The 18,002-nt window shown below is 33.8% G+C and overlaps 3 protein-coding genes across 3 annotated transcripts; 2 read left to right on the forward strand and 1 right to left on the reverse strand.

Moving 5' to 3' along the window:
* Nucleotides 1-930: 930 nt before the first annotated feature.
* Nucleotides 931-5,677, forward strand: TRIADDRAFT_63252 (expressed hypothetical protein; the record flags this gene model as incomplete). Its single annotated transcript, XM_002110469.1, has 6 exons — nt 931-1,418; nt 4,024-4,165; nt 4,324-4,470; nt 4,617-4,736; nt 5,090-5,226; nt 5,351-5,677. The coding sequence occupies 6 exons, from the start codon at nt 931-933 to the stop codon at nt 5,586-5,588; spliced, it is 1,272 nt and encodes a 423-aa protein (XP_002110505.1). The 3' UTR covers nt 5,589-5,677.
* A 636-nt stretch (nt 5,678-6,313) lies between these two features.
* Nucleotides 6,314-9,847, reverse strand: TRIADDRAFT_63767 (uncharacterized protein; the record flags this gene model as incomplete). The annotated part of the gene is made up of 11 exons (XM_002111010.1): nt 6,314-6,438; nt 6,517-6,654; nt 6,812-6,889; nt 7,065-7,154; nt 7,238-7,418; nt 7,641-7,754; nt 7,866-7,953; nt 8,085-8,226; nt 8,320-8,450; nt 8,677-8,982; nt 9,430-9,847. The coding sequence occupies 11 exons, from the start codon at nt 9,845-9,847 to the stop codon at nt 6,355-6,357; spliced, it is 1,770 nt and encodes a 589-aa protein (XP_002111046.1). The 3' UTR covers nt 6,314-6,354.
* A 1,034-nt stretch (nt 9,848-10,881) lies between these two features.
* Nucleotides 10,882-17,410, forward strand: TRIADDRAFT_22897 (uncharacterized protein; the record flags this gene model as incomplete). Its single annotated transcript, XM_002110470.1, has 15 exons — nt 10,882-10,966; nt 13,342-13,402; nt 13,757-13,840; nt 14,047-14,133; nt 14,338-14,418; nt 15,209-15,289; nt 15,372-15,479; nt 15,720-15,836; nt 16,143-16,348; nt 16,442-16,528; nt 16,619-16,737; nt 16,836-16,952; nt 17,060-17,121; nt 17,199-17,236; nt 17,310-17,410. The coding sequence occupies 15 exons, from the start codon at nt 10,882-10,884 to the stop codon at nt 17,408-17,410; spliced, it is 1,434 nt and encodes a 477-aa protein (XP_002110506.1).
* Nucleotides 17,411-18,002: the final 592 nt, after the last annotated feature.

Genomic DNA, 18,002 nt, shown 5'->3' on the forward strand with positions numbered 1-18,002 from the left:
CTTGTATACGTACGGGTATAGTATACTAGATACCTGCAAGTAGTGCCGTGCCGTCTTCCTTTACAGCATAACTGAGAGAGAGGAACATTGTGACTGTTGCTTATCCAAATTTATTAATAGTTTAATTTTTTTGTTATTGTCGTAGATCACTGATAGACACGGACAGAAACTAAAATTGAATAAAGCTGGAAGAAATATTTTTATTTTTATCGCGGTGTCTATCTACACTAGCAATCACGTACGAGCTATTGTAACAGCTTATCGTCTATCGTGGCCAAAGTTTGTGAATGTGGGAATCTTTAAAGCTATTGCCAGCTCTTTATACCGACTATTATACTGATACATGATTTATTTGCAATGAATTACAACGTATTGTATGCTCTATTGGCAACGTATATCAATTTTAACTGTTCCATACTATAGTTTGTATTACAACAGTTCCTATCATTCCTTTTGAAATCGTATTAACAGCATTCATTTGAAATAACTCCTGGTTGATACTATACAGTATACTGTACATACATACAAGTTGGTATATCATTACTTATGATAATTTTTTTCTCCACTTTGCGATTGAAACTGAACGAAACTAGCACCGTCATAGGATACGACGCATTTTCAGTCAATCATTCTTAATTAATATTTGGCAACATGGCTAAGTCTTTGAAATCAATGACGATACGAATCCTTTTACCGATGACATCTTTAATTATAATGTACACTTTTTTCTCAAACGATATGATAGCTCAAGATGACATAGCTTCTGGAGTTAGACATTCCCAGTCATGGACAAATCGACGTTTATTAGATGATCCTATTCGGCCGGTTGGTCCGCCTAATCGAAATGGTAGCCTTTTTCCCCAGGATGTGTTTACGCAAAGTCAAAAATCAAATGGAGCAATTGTTTTACATTTTATCGGTGTTATTTATATGTTTGTTGCTTTATCTATCGTATGCGATAATTATTTTGTGCCTACTTTAGAAGTTATTGTAGTAAAATGGAGTATTTCAGAAGACGTAGCTGGGGCAACATTTATGGCTGCTGGTGGTAGTGCACCTGAGTTATTCACATCTTTAATTGGTACCTTTATCGCACGTTCTAACGTTGGATTTGGCACAATCATCGGTTCAGCTGTTTTTAATATTTTATTCGTTATTGGCATGTGTGCAATATTATCAAAGCAAGTGCTTCAAGTTACTTGGTGGCCATTGTTTAGAGATTGTATATTTTATTTATTGGCTCTTTGCGCGCTAGTAATTGCCTTCACAGATTCTGAAGTTTACTGGTATGAATCCTTATTACTGATTCTTTTCTATATAATCTATTGCACCTTCATGAAATATAATGCGGTCATAGAAGTTACGGTAAAAAAACAGCTTATTAGATGGAGAATAATTACAGCGACTCCAGTCTCTCAGTGTAATGATGATACTGACACGCCAAACAATAATCAAAAGGTACGATGAACTAATCTTGAGCAATTCTTATTACAGCGACGCACATGATGCAAATAAATTATCCTTTATAGAACTATCAAAATTGCGTAATTTATTTAAAGAACTTCCATTCTCGTAGCAAATTTTAAATCGTTATCCTTTTCCGTCATTTATTCTCATAGTACTGAGGCGGAAAACTCAATTTACAAAATAAATTATATGAAAATCTTAGAATTACTGACAATAAACGTTGTCATGATAATGGTCTCTTTATAACATAATCCTTTGTGTTATTGCAGTTAATTTTTTACCACTGTCAGAAAATAATTTCCAGTTTAATAAGATATTGCATAATCAATTTATTCCATTTGCTATCGTTTTTCGCTTAATAAATTTTTTTTCAATTTTACTCCTATTACAACTTTTAACACATTATTAGTACAAAGAATTAGTCAAGCTAAAAAATCAAGGATTTCGTAATGGCCCCATGAAATTGTTGCTGTTTACATTGGATCCAATTGGTGAAGGTATGGTATATTAGCTGTAACACCAAAGTATTTATGATTGATCATTGATTGTAATCTTGTCAAAAAGCTAACTGTATATGTATACTGTGACATAGTAAACACCGACATACGAGTATATACCCGTACAGTATAACGCATTTGGCATTACAGTTTACAAAAATAAATCACGATTTATAAGTTAATATCTGAAGAAAATGAATCAATAAATAAACGTTAAATATAAATAGAAAGCCCTTTTTTGTTTCAAACGCCAAAATCATGTACAATACTACAGCATGAGCAATATTGAAATTACAATTGATAAGCCATTTCAAGAACATTTCAATTGTTTTCCGTAAATTACTGAGTGTAAAGAGGTAATTTAGATTGCTTACATGTTTATGAAATTAAAATTTATTTGTATGCAAGTAATGCAACATTAACATTCAGCTTAAACGTCCTTTTTATCTTATAATTTAGTAGTATTGTCTATACATATTAGCGATAATCGCAATTTTTGTTATATTTTTATGAATTTTATGATTTGGCTTATAATATCTAAATTTTACTCAAGTATATAAACACAAGCATATTATAATCCCTTGTGAAACAATAACCGTATAAAAAGCATAGATAGCGTGATACACTAACAGAAATATAGTGTACAACCTGACAGTGCCTATTCTAACTTCTCCCTTATACACAATTTTTTAGTTGGTGATTTCGTAGCTATCGTTCTATATGAATCCTCTTATTTATGTGCAAGTGTGCAAGAATGATAGTGTGATGTTGACTACATTTTCTGTTTGTCAAAATATCATAATACTATTATAACTGCAGTGGCCCCAGTTAAATGCTAAGAACTCGTGAACGAGTTCGATACACGAATGACTGGGACTACTGAGACCTTACAATTTTTTAGGCAAAATAGTGATATATATAGTTACTGCAGTTATGAATAATAAACATTTTAAAATTTTTTAAATTTCATAAAAATTTATCATTTAAACTTGCTGCCGATAGATATGGCCTTATTTCTAATTAATATCCGTGTGTAATTTGCCTTTTCTGTTCCACAACTGTAATAACCGATGTACATACCGTATACATAGGCAGCTATTTTTACGTAGTTATCAGTTAATTGGATGCTATGTTTATATAATAACCATCTTTCATCATTGTTTAATAGAAAAGTCATGAAAACGCTAATTTTATGTCAATAGTATGCGGATTTAAAAGTCTAATACAGATTTAATCAGCCAATGGACAGTGATAAGCTGTACGAGTAATAGCCAATCACATTGCAAGTTTTCTCTTCGTAGTAAGATCTTTATAAGTTTACCAGAGACCTACTAAACGGTGTATTTCAAGGAGGTTAAAAATTCTTTGTTATCTTTTAATACTTAAATTACCTCAATCTGGCCCGTAATATCGAATTTTTACATACTGATGGTTAATAATATCGTTACAATACAAATAGGGAAACAATCAATAACAATTATCATTGGAGCAGAGTTCTTATCCTAGAATTTAAAATCTTACATTGCTAAGAATATATATTTTTCTTTGTTTTATACAAATTCAACAGCAGCTAATTGAATGTACCAAAAGGGCTAAACTGTAATTGTCTATGATTTAACTTATTATTAGATAATCCTTTACGGATCGCTAATCATTTGCAAACTACGCTCGAAAATAGTATATCTCCGGATACTATTAAGTCCAGATCTAATCGGCAAATTGAGAGTAATGAGGATCTATGCCGAAAATCTCCCATTTCTTTAACACATGTCGACAGCGTTATGAGATCATCATTGGATACGGATGTTAAACTGGTTCGCTATGACGTAGCTACAACGCCTCAAACTGATACTAAAGGAAATGAAGCAATCAATCTAGCAGTTCCAAGACTATCAACTACTCCTATTGTATACGAACCACCTATACCTGTGAACACTGTCGACACCATAGATGATGCTAAAGGTAGTGGTCATGACCTTTCACCTATTGAGGTAGAAAAAAACCTAGAATCTCTCCGTAAAACTACATTACCGGAAAACTTATCGACTACTCCTTCAAGTGATCAATTGCCAACTGGCAATCAAGCTGAAGAAAGTAGTAAGGCGACCTTAACTTCGAATTTTACCATAGAGGATAGATCAGTTACCGGGTCTTCTGATAACGCAAGAAATTCTACAATTGAAGAATGCGAAAACGGGAAGGTAGAATACTCTAGTTACTTACTTTTATATTTGTCTAACGGTTATTATTATACGATAGTTTTGTTATGAAATTCATCTTGTCTGCAAATATACTATAAATCTTTAGCATTCGTAACAAAGTAACGAACAGTATTTTATTATACACTTATTAACAAAAGAAAGTGGATATTGAATTAGAAGAGGAATATGAAAATGAAGGTTTCAGTCTTTCATGGCCTAAATCATTTAAACGGAGAGCTATTTATATCATCGTACTACCCATTTCCTTTCTCTTGTACTACACGTTACCAAATGTCGCAAGACCGGTATGTAATCATAATACGAGTTTAAAATTTAAGCAAAGAGCTCTTTACTAAATAGTAAGGCTCGATAAATTTTCCTGGAATCAATATGTTATTGGTTTGATTACCTAACATAAAATTCGATCTTTCATTATACGGAATGTACATAGAGAGGCAAGCGATATTACTTAGTTGGATTTATTGGCAGCATTGTATGGATTGCAGTTTACTCCTACTTTATGGTTTGGTGGTCTAATGAAATAGGTATTACTATTGGAATCCCACCAGAGGTAAAGAAACGATGCCCGCAATTTTATAAGCAAATGAATCTACTCATCTCATAAAGCACTATCTAAAATAAACTTTTAACTTTAACTTGGGATGAGTTGTTTCTATGCTAGGGTGTAGAAAGTTATTTTATTACCTGTTACCGTATTTTTAATATCTATGACATACTAGTTACTTAAAAGCTTAGGATTTACGGTTCATTTTAATTAAGTAGCCACTTGTTGAAATTGACAACTAATAAACTGTATCAGGAATTAGTTTCATTGCCAAAGATCCTAAGTAGGGAAATTAGCAAATTTACTTTAGAAAGGGTCTCTGTGTATAGTATAATCTATATGTTATCATATGTATCTAGATTATGGGCCTCACCATACTGGCTGCTGGAACTAGTATCCCTGATTTAATAACAAGTGTAATTGTTGCACGAAAGGGATTTGGTGATATGGCTGTTTCAAGTTCTGTTGGCAGTAATCTCTTCGATGTTACATTAGGGTAAGTCATCACATCAAGCTATATGAAGCTGCTTAGTATTGCTATATGGTATAAATGTCATCCCATGTTTACAATTGATAAACTCCGTATCTTAAGTACTTATTTCGTATTTATATTGAATTAGATTACCATTCCCTTGGCTGTTGTACAGTATTATTTTCGGGTTTCCTGTATCCGTGGAAAGTCGAGGTTTAGCCTGTTCGGTCATTTTATTGCTGTCAATGGTGGTATTTGTTATAATGACAATAGCTTTATTCAGGTGGCGACTAAATAAATCACTAGGCTTTCTATTTTTAATTTTGTACGTAGGTTTTGTCGTAATTAGCATTCTAATGCAAAACGGAGCGATTCCGTGTCTGTAGCTATGCTATTGTATAACAAAATCTTAAGTTAGATGCCTTTATTAAATTTGACGAACTTTACTGATTTAACCATGATGCCAGGATGTTGTTAGCTAATTTTAAGGTGGGATTTCGTGAACATAATATCAAACATGTCTAGAGAGAAGGAACTGTTAGCTGGGATTACTGATTGTTCATAAATGAGATCAATATATTATCTTTTAACACGTATGAAGTCGTTTATCTCATGTAATGTTTAGGGTATTTAGTATAACATTTTTACTTATACATACACTTATGTTACTGTAATAGTTAACTGATCAAATAATATGAATACACACCTATAATACTAGGAATGCAGTATGAAATATTAGATGTACGTATTTATTACATTTAATCGATTCCACTTGTGTAACAAATAAAATAATGGATAATCCTATAAATTTAAGCTGGCGTATCGCAGAAATTGTAAGCAACAGTGAGCTTCATACTTGAGAACAAGTACATTTATACGTAAATTCGTAGCCAATGCCTAAATTTAATCGCATTTCAGCTCGTAGAGATATCAGTGCGCAATACTACTGTAACTTAGTAAAATTAAGTCCACATCATCAGCAGTTACAATATAACTATAATGTAATCGTATAGAAATAATTAGCACAATCGTATGAATCTCGACATTGGTGATGAGGGTTCAGTAAATCGTTAATTTTGATATTATAATTACAATCCTCACATTCATTTACTGTGCGATCCTAGTCAGTAAATTTGCTTCCTTTAGAGATTTTTATCGTCTGGATAGTAAATATGCCGCAAGTATTCCTGTTACAGCGACAACAGATGCTCCAATGGCTATTTTCCATGGCGAAGACTACGTTGATAAAATATGATATAAATATAATTAGTCCCACCGCCGTCTTTATACCAAATAAAAACGACATCGTCTTACCAGAACATTTGATAATAGAGTATCTTCTTGCTTTGTCAGCTTCTTTGTTCCACCCACCATGCGTCTATATATTTCTCTTTCCTTCTTTCGATCGCATGTTACTCTTTGTTTCAATGCAGCGTATTCATCAGATATTAACTATACAATAAATGCTTTGCCGTTACATGACGAAATTGGTCTTAATTTCAAGAATACGAACATTATTTCAATTTACTTTCCATTAAACTACACTCTATAACCTTTGCAGGCTATTAGCTATAGACTCATATTTAAAATCGCAATGTTATTACAATACCTTGCTTGAAGGATCTAAGGAGTAAGCTTTTTTCATAGAATCCAATGCCGTTTCTAGATCTCCTTTCGCTGCGTAGATCTATTGATAAAAACATAACAATCAAAAATTTTGCTTAAAAATCTCTAGTTTTAATATAAATCATAACAGAGGGGATCTGCAAATAATGCTCTGTTGCTCACTTGCGCAAGTCGTCAAAGACATGCTTTACAGTATATGATCAATCAAATCGTTAATTAACGAAAGACTCGGATACCTTCGCTTGACGAAACCAAGCCTTAACATTGTTTTCTTCTACTAAAAGGACGTTTTTACATGATTTAGCTGCAGCATCGTAAGCTTCAATCTTAAGTCAATGAAAAATATATTAAATTATTGAATTTAGCAGTATATTTACATTTCTTTCTTAACAAATATTTTAACGTTTACCTTTAGCTGAGCGGCAGCTAGATTATTCCAACACTTCGCACGAATCGATTGAAGTTCATCAGAAGGATTAGCAATAGCTATAGGGGGTTCGATCACATTTAATGCTTTCGTATAACAAGATATAGCGGCAAAATAATTTTTATCTTGAAATAGCTCATTTCCGTACTGTCGCCTTCTATGCCTGAATTTAAATAGACACTGTCACTCTCTTTTAAGTTTAAGGGTTACATTTACTGCTAATATACAGCCATAGTTTCTATCCATTAATACGTCATCATAGCAAATTAGTAATGTCGAATAGCAATTTACATCATCACATAACACAAGTAGCAAAAATTGAATGACCCGTGATAACGAATATCGCGACCGTTTCATCCTAACGTTATAATGAAAATAATTTTACCCAAGACCAATTCTCTCATCTTCAGTCATGTTAGTTATATTAGGTCCGTCCGAAACGTCAATCAATGTAACTTCAAATTCTAAGTCTGCATCTTGAGGTACATTGTGCTTTGAACTAAAGCAATATCGAAAATAGCCTTTGATATAGCGTAATAATTTATCTCACGCCCTTATGGCGATTTTATTTATCGTAAATCTATGCTGAGCAATAATTTCGATTGTTTACCTGCCGTACTGGGCATAACCATATCGTGAGTTTGCGAATACGCATACAGTTTCTCCGACATTCATTAATGCAACCACCAGATCAAGTGCTGTAAATAGTTGCATTATGACAGTCAAATATTCAGTGATTCGATATGCAATATAGAACTTCATCTAATGACTGTAAAACTTAAATTTATCTTATTTATAGTTAATTGTCTACTTATTCCTATAGGCTTACCAGGAATAACTTCGCCTTCGCCTAATATAAATTGAGATTCCATGTCATGTAGCACCACGATTGCATTCGATAAATGCATCGAATACTTAATTGTTACTAGTTGTCCCTTCTTGGGTGCAACACCGCTGCCAGCTACTAAAGTCTATTACGTTAAAAATATACCGCAAATCACGTATGCTGTAAGATATAACAGCCAAAGATTCATTTCTAGTAGTCTTTATCATTTCCAACTTACAGCTTTTTTTAACTGACCAGATCCAACCACATCTACCCAATTGAGACCATCACTCTTATCGACATCAACCGTTTCAACCGTTATCGCTTCTTCGTCTTTCATTTCGATATTCTCTGCTCGAGAAGTTATTTCTAGACGTATGAAATCGGTAAAATTACTTTTACTGATAAAGTGGTAAAAATCCATTTCACAAAATAAGCATTTATATGCCTACATCTAATTTTTATGATATAATATAGTCAATCAAGTACGCTTTTTATAGTTGGTTAAGATACTGTAATTTAATGCTATTTTCTTTTTTTATCCCTTAATACGAGTATTATAGCGACATGCTCTATGTCTTCATGTAGCTCCTACCTGCTGTTTTAACCTTGAGTGTATCTTCTGAGCTAGAAAATTCATTGATCGAATCTTGCATAGTGCGTTCCCCTGTTTGATCGCTACCTGAACAAATCTTAGATCCTTCACTTTCATCCCGAAGCGATTCCTTCACGGAGTCGCTCTTACTATCATTCCGTTCACTAGCCGATTCATCTGTACTTGCAGCTTCTTCATTAATTCCCAAGGCGTCTGATATCCTATTGCCGATGTGCGTGTCTTCTCTGATATCATTGCTATCATCTAATTCGCTAATACTACCAGTATCATCCTTGGTTTCATCACCTGTAAATTTACGTTAAGTAAAATTAATGAACTGTCATTGGTGTAACTTAAGTCGGATTTCACCAATAATTATAATTATTTCCGAAATTCAGAACAATTGTGATTGCTAGCGTACCTTCTTACCTATCGTACGCTTGTATGCACAGTACTTTACTGTATTTTGCTGTACATCACAGTAAAACATAAAGAATAGATATAATAATCTAGATTGCTGCTGTATATTGAATGCTTACGGAGAATATCATTGATTTTTTCTAATTATCATTAATTATTAGTAAATTATGATTTAGAAATCTGAAATGAGTTCGATATGTACATATGAATCGGTATACATCGCTGCTCTATACATAGTTCACGTTTCAGTATAGTAATATATGAAGTGTACGCATACTGTATGACATACGGAGGATCTACTGTAGTACTTACAGTGTAGCAGTACGGTATTACCTTTAATTTCTTCTGTACGATCAATATCGCTGGTAAAATTAGTTGTATTTTGTCCTTCGATCTCGTCTCCGTCTAATTGACCATCGAAAGTGTTATAGTCTATTTCAGCAGTTTCTTGCACGATAGAGCTATCGATTGCTTCCAATCCAGTAATTTTAGCTAATGATTCCGATTCATCAAATGTATCATGGCCGTTGTCGTTGTATCCTTGAATACTATCATTACCGGAACCATTCTGCTGTAAAATACTTTCAGTGTCTTTTTGATCTTGCTCCGCTATATCATCTTCACCCAGTACTTTACCTGCATCTTCATTAACGTCGGGAAATGTGTTGTTTAAACTATCGTTATTTTCTTCAACCTGAACTACGTTACTATCATGATCATTTTTACTGGTGGTATCGTCGGTAGTCTCCATGCTAATCGAAGCGCTGTCGCTCCAAGAGTAATTATGAAAGGCGAGATACATAACTTTATCTGCGCAAAATTGTATCTTTTATATATTTGATGATCTATTGTTACGCAAATTAGCCAACTTGCCACGGGACCACGGGATTACCAATCGTTTGACTTGACCAGGACCGGACCGGACCAGGTTCGTAAAGGTTCAAATGGAAGTGAATCCCCCCGAAAACATGTGTACTGTACTGTACACTCAGTGTACAGTACTGTACAGTACAGTACTTTTCTGTATCACTGTGCCGTACTGTACACTGTACAGTACAGCACTGTATTTTTAGAAGTCACTGGTACAGTACGGTACTGTGCACGACCATACAGTACCGTACAGTAGAAAGAGACCTTGTACTGTACTGTAGAAAGGTCACTTGCTGGTGTTCCGTAATAAGAAATACAGAAATACTGTACTGTACCACCGTACTGTACAGTACACTTCAGTGTACAGGGTTAGGGTTAGGGTGTACAGTACTGTACAGTACAGTGTACAGTACAGTATGTCTATCGGTTACAGTATAATTTATTGTACCGCGTACGGTAGAGTTCAACGTCCACGGATTTAACACCACCCTTTTAAGTTCTCCACTGTACAGTATTGTAGTGTACAGTACTGTACCGTAAAAAGCGTAAAGCTGAAACAGACATGTGGCTGATACAGTACACCCTACGACTACAGTACTAGAAGCTGAGGTAGGTAGTGCAGTAAAAAAACAAACTTGCCCAGTTACTGTACGAGTATGTTTAAGTTTTTACGATACACACCAGTGACACCACTAATTAGCAATACTGTACACTACAGTACATTGTGAGTTAGTATTGTATTGAACTCGATGTCGAAATAAGATCGCGCTTACACCAATCGTACGTTCCATTCTGGCTTTTAGCTTACTGTATTACTAACTTAGTGTGTATACTCTGTAATCTGTATACTAAATAACCCTGGCAAGCCGTTCGTTCATGTACATTACATAAATCGACCAAATAATAATTATCGTTATGGAATGTCCTCATATAGAGGAGAGTGTTAAGTTAACACCGGCAGATCTGAAAAACTCAAATTGTTCTCTTTGGACCTGTGAAGGTAAGATGCGCAGCGATATTCTGTATAACTATACGGTCTACATTAGTCTACATACACTACACTATCAACACCACCTACACGTAGATTCATTTGTTGCAAAGGTTTCATAACCTTGCTAAGACAATTATCATTAAATTATTAGCAATAATAATATATTTATACCTTAATATTTATAGTTTATACGGTTATACATCCACACAACAATACAGTTATTCTGTAAGCGAAGTTTTATTATTTTTATTATTATTATCTTGGCGTACAAGATAATCCGCGCCAAATCTGACTTATAGTTAATGACTAAATTCTGTCACTTAAGAATTAGGATGCGAAAGCATCGAAGCACACAACGTGTGTGTGTTATTGACTTCTCGTATTTTGTACAGCACGCGTACTGCATGATCCACGGACTATCTTATACATGATCATTAAAGAAACTGGACCTACAGACCTAATTCTTACTTCGTGTGCATCATTCAGATTCCTAGCCTAAGTAGACATAAAGTTATAAACTTGCAAACAGTATATCGACGGTATTGTAATGAATGTTCCGACTGAATGTCCAACTCTGGAAAGCTAACTGAATACCCTAGAAATAAAAAAATATGTCATTATGTAGCGTTATCTACAGCCTCGTTTGCTGATGTATTATTACATCTAAATAATAACATATGCGTATATGCGTGCGATCTTGAATAACTAGTGTTGTAGTGATAAATTGAGTAGACTTAGACTTGTTGCTGTGCTCACATTTTAAATGTGATAGTCACGACTTCGTACAAGGTCAAAATTGTTGTGCCACTAGTATGCAATATGTTCCCTTGCGAATTTTTATATGATAGCAATAGTACAGCACCGTACAGTACAAATAGAGGTAAGATACAGTAATTGGACAGTATTTAGTATTTACGTTAATGTAAGACAGTACAGTACCATGAATGAAGCGATCTTTTTTTGTCGTAGATGTCTCTTAATGTTTCACGTACGCATTGTAGGCTTTACGTTAGTGTACCTGATTCTCAATTCATTTGTACAGTGTAACGTAGCTAATTCGGCATGCTCGCTTTTCAGTTGCACCAAAGCATAGTGATCTTACATACGCGCATACTGTACTCTAAGCTACATTTTATGTTTACATGCGTGTTTGCATCTTTGTACTCTGTCCTGAAGCTTCAGTTTGACTTCAGTCAGCATTTGCTCGGAGGGTCTGCCATGGACTACCAGATTTACGCGAATAGAATACGTGTAACATCGCAATGCCGTAAAGTTTTAGTTGTTAATAAAATAAATAAGTAGCCGGGTCTTTACTTTCTTTTTTCTGTAACTTAAGTTAGACTAAACTATTTTATTATCATTAAGTAAGCGAATGATAACAGGCAATCCCAAGTCGTCAAAACTTTCAACAGGTTATTTATTAGTGATCTCAACGGTACAAAAGCCCAAACTTAGCCAAGGCCCAAGGAACATCCGCATTAATTTTTCTTATTCGTAGTTCTGCACTGTACAGTACAGTACATTGTACAAATTTTCAATCGAAGTACAGTACAGTACACTACAGTACTGTTATAAATTATATACTGTATTATATTATACAGTACTTTACAGTACTGTGTATAGAGAGGTCTGGCATGACATTAATCACAACTCACAAGTAGTCACTATCATACAGTACTGTACACATTGTACAGTACATTATACTGTAGTACTCGAGTCCCTATTCCCACCCACTTTTACTGTACACTGTACTGTAGAGCGTACAGTACACTCACTGTAGTACTGTACTACTAAATACTGTATTAATGGAGTTATTTAGCAGTCCATGACCACGGCTACTAAAGGGAAAGAAAGAGACAGGAAACGGTCGTTCACTGTACAGAGCATGTTTACCTTCGTTTTAGAATTTCGATGTAAAAAATTGACTTCCTTTATTGCAATAAAGATAACTTAATATTATATGTGCTGGTAGATGAAGGTTCAGTAAATATTACTGTTGCGATAATTCATATGAATAAATGACCTAACATAAGAAAAATTGATTTATAATACTGTACACTACAAACTCGCCACGCCCGACAACCTGTAATTTGTAGTCAGTACAATGTACTGTACTGTACCTTACAGTACAGTATGTATGGTACGGTACATTTGAGTGATACCGTATGGAATGATAATATTCAGCACTTATCATTTGAACTGAAAGTGACTGTAAAATGTTGCAAGTTACGCATTTTTCATTTCTCATAACATTATCAGAAAGCCTCTGGTACGTATTGGTGTACGATTCGAGCCATGTAGCTGTTATCATTAAATTTAAATCATAATAAGTAACACTACATGGATATATCTAGCCGGACATTAAAAACGATTTTGTTTTATAGAATGCGAAACTAAAGAGAGTCCCTGGATATGTTTGTCATGTGGTAATATCAGTTGTGGCAGGTGAGTTGTTTATTATTGCATTTCAAGGCGAGATTGATCAAGTACGATTTATTAAATTATAGTTCGTTTATTACGCATGTGGTTATGCGATGTTTGTGTTGTGCTTTAAAGTACTGTATAATTATTCTTGTTGTGCGCCAAGCTTAACACTGCAATTAGCGGATAATACGTGTCGGTCAGCTAGTTTAGTTCTTTTCATGGTCATTACGGTACAGTTGTTGGCTTATATATAATATATATATAGTTCAAAAGTTACAATACTCCTACAATATCAGAAATACCACCGTTTTAATTTGGCTGTCATATTTGATCGTAATCCTTGTAAATCTGTTTATAACTTCATCTGCTCATTAGATACGTTAAAGGACATGCAAAGAAACACTACGAGGACCTGAATCAGCACTGTTTATGCTTGGATCCAGCTTTTGCTGTTTATTGGTAAGAAAAGTGATTTGATGAAATGAAGTATATTTATGAAGTCATGTATCTTCAAAATGGATTGGAACCTAGTATTATGATATGCACTAATCGAAGAAATTAGCTTACGATGTGCTTTAGCGCATACCGGTTAACTGTTAACTTTCAGCTATTGTTTGTCACGAATTTATTCCATTTTGTAATCAGAAATTTTACGTTTTTGTCAGTTACTCGTGCGATGAATACATAATTAACGATAGCGAAGACAATAAAATTCAGAAGATCCGCGATCAATTGCAATCTAATCTCGAAAGGTAGGAATGATCTAAAGGTTCACGACTGTTGTACTGTAGTTTTTTAATATATTATAATTTTTCTAGCGTATCAGTAGGTATCTCTTTTATTATTAGAAAGTATTATATTCATGTTCGTTTTATTACTAGTATACTAAGCATTTCTGAGACGTGCAACTTGTAATCAGGAAGATAGTGGAATTGGTAGAACTCATAGATGATTAGATTGAACAAAATTGACGCCAAGCGCTATGCAAAGAATATTTCTAGCTTAAAAATTGTACCTAGCGTTTTATTTATAATTGTGTCTTGCATTGCACAAATATTACGGGTAATCTAAGAGGTTGTTTGGATATGCTACTCTACTAGATACTACTTTAGCTCGTCTATATATTTCGGTCAAATATCAGTAGTTATGTGTGGTTCTTCCATCACAAAGTAAAAAGCTCTGATTGAACTACATTAGCAATGTTCTTATTATTATATTTTGTCACTATTTTATAACAATATTAAATGACGCAATCTTTATTTCCAGTCAAACTGATGGAAATAATAGCAAGCGATCGTGTGAACTTATTTGCATCGAACCATTAAGGAAAACTATCAGGGTTAGTAATCCATGCACCGTGCATTTCATGTATTTAAATGAACTGATAGCCGTAGCTATTGTAATTACCTATAGGAGAATAAACTACATAAAGATTCAGCGTGGATGAAATTAAAGACACTATTATAGTAATCGCTGCGTTATTTTACAATCTTAGTTCTGTTTCATTATGCAGGAATATAGCGTATATACACGTATAATGTTTAGATAGATAGGTAAATAGAATTAGATGGTAAAAAGCAACACCCATCGCGAATGTATACAAAACAATACTTATTGGTTTACGGTTTCACAGATCATACTGCAGTAAATTTCGTATTTAGAAATTGTAACTAATTGCTTGGACTAACTATACAGTACTGCGAATACAGCCTTAAGGAATGCTTGTAATAAATTCCATCAATCAAGAATAATGCCAACTTGCCTATTATAAATTATTGAACTTAAGCACGAAATATTATTTATTGATCAGGTCGACGGAGAAAGGAGATCGACGTCGGCATATCAAATTTTGGGATTAAAAAATCTTGGTAATACGTGCTACTTAAATGCAATCTTACAATCACTTAGGTAACTATATCAGAAATTTTGCTAACAATGTATACTCAATAGCCGTTCATAAATTCAATGTAATTACTTTTGAAATTACTAGCAATATAGATCCCTTCTGTCGCTACTTTAAGACGTTCAGATCCTTAACAGATTCGGATCCCCGTAAAGAGAAGCATGCTCATAATACTAGAGCTCAGGGTGATAATGTGTAAGATTTTCGGAACTGATCTACGTAGACCCTGTAATTAATGCCCTCTAATTGTTATTTATATATCACATAAGACTGTACTTTATAATATGACTTAGAAATTTCACTATATTGTTACTTGGGTAAGTTAAATTAATCAGTGAAGCTACCAGACATGTTAACTACTGTAGGTTATAGTCATTATTAAGTAAAATCAATCCTGATACACGCTAACTAAAATTCCTTTGTTTTCCTTAACAGATGCATCGTAGATGAATTACGAAAAGTTCTTGATGGCTTAGGAGAGATTAGTAGTTCATCATATTACTCTCCAAATTCCTTCTTAACTGCAATTTGTAAACTTATACCGAGATTTAGGTATTGTATACTATAATATTGTTTTTACCTAATTGTTAGTAAATTATATCTCTTTGAACGGCTTTGGTTTAGTAAAATCGCTAAACCACTATCCAGTTACAAAAAGAGATAGTATGAATTAACTCAAAGGCACAGATTGAGTTATATTTTGCTCACCATTTGAATGATTTAATGAGATTATAGAACTGGAATTCCTATTTAGTACCCCGTATTAGCTTTTAGAATGGATATGTCCAATTATATAGATCCGATGACCTGTTTTAAAAGCAAGACTAGACATGACAGGTTGCTTCGATGTTTAAACAGGGGTTATCATCAGCAAGATGCTCACGAATTTATGCGGTACTTACTGGATCGCCTTCATACGGAATTAGGCAGGATGCGTGCTCCTTATTATGGAAATAAGCAAGTCTCAAACACAATAGTAACCACGTTATTTAGGGGATCATTGCTGAATGAGGTCAACTGTCTTGTCTGTGATATTAACTCTCGAAAGACTGATTCATTTCTGGGTAAAACAATTAAGTTACAGCTTTAATGCTACATATTTAGCCTGTTATTGATATTGAATTGATATACTAATTTGAAGTTTCTGCTAATCTTAGATCTTTCTCTTGACATTCCATCGGAATTTATCAGTAGACGAAATAAATCTATAGGCGATAACGATATATCTATATGCAAATTAACCGGTACGTAATATAAATGCCGTTTATTGTAAGTACCTATAGCATTATGTTTCTTATAAACAATACTAAATACTACTTATTCGTAACTTCTAGATTGCTTATCTAGCTTTACCGAATTAGAAAAACTAGAAGATAGCGAATTGTATTATTGTAGTAGTTGCACAAAGAAGCAGCTATCAACGAAGCAACTAAGAATAAAAACCTTACCGAGAGTACGTATGAAACTAATGGGACTTTTGATTTATAACGACTTCATTAATTATAACTTGATCTGTGGCACCGTAATTGAATATTGTGTACCATCTTGTAGGTACTCTGCTTGCATTTGAAGAGATTTAGGTGGTCGTCGTGCATTAGAAAAAAGTTGGATATATATGTTGAATTTCCTATGATTGGATTAGATATGAAGCCTTATTTAACACTAAAGGTTAGTACTGTAGTATACGGTATAGGGTTGGGATTTAGTTTATGGAATGAAAAACTTTCAACTGCACTAACTGTGCTCGTGATGCTAATTATGCACAGAAAGCAAAGCAAACTAGTAACGGTCGCTCGATGTATGATTTGATTGCGGTGGTCGAACATCATGGATCAGGGTTTGCATATCTTATTTATATCGCAGTTAGTATAGAGTTAAGCAACTCATATATGAAACTATTTGATTCCTAATTAGATATGGCAGTGGACACTATACTGCCTATGCTTACAAAGGTAAGAAAAATTATACATTCTATGCACCACAAAATTTCTCTAAGCAATAAAGTATTTTAATAACCTATTTCAGATGGATGGTATCACTTTAACGATAGTACTGTAAGCGTAGCTATGGAAGAGCATGTTATCAAGTGCAAGGCTTATATCCTATTCTACGTCCAACGTGAATAAAGTTCTATAAATTCATTTTAGGTGAACAGCTTGTGATCATATTTTCAGCTTTTGTGTCGGCAAAAATATGATATATTTTAGTAAAATTCTGTTATTCAGTATGTATTCCTCTTATTGCTGTTAATCTTTCTACCAAGACATGCGAGGCAAAAATTACTTCGTAATCGCATCGTAGTTTAAAGATTGATAAGCACTGTCTGAAAGTGTAATTGTAGCTGAAGCACTATGTTTCGAAATCGGATTGCCTACTTACTATCTAAGATTACAGTAGGGTAATTCATTTTTCTATACGTTACCTTTCCATACGATTTTATAAACTAGCTTCACATAGGGGCTTTTTTTAGATATACTAACGAAGAATCAACTCACGTTCACGATGTTTACAGGATATTCTACATTTGACTGTAGGTTAAATCTTCGAGTAAAAACTAACCAGCATGTAGTCTGTTTTCGGTGTCATACATTTAACATCAAGTCTCCGCTACGGTATTTGTATAATTTGAATGGAAGCCATTTCAACGCGATGTGTACTGAAACTTTATCACCTTTTTTAACTAATTATATTTTTTATTTGTAACTTAAAATAATATAC

The sequence above is a fragment of the Trichoplax adhaerens genome, genomic scaffold, assembly GCF_000150275.1.
Source record: "Trichoplax adhaerens TRIADscaffold_3 genomic scaffold, whole genome shotgun sequence".
Classification (NCBI taxonomy): domain Eukaryota; kingdom Metazoa; phylum Placozoa; class Uniplacotomia; order Trichoplacea; family Trichoplacidae; genus Trichoplax; species Trichoplax adhaerens.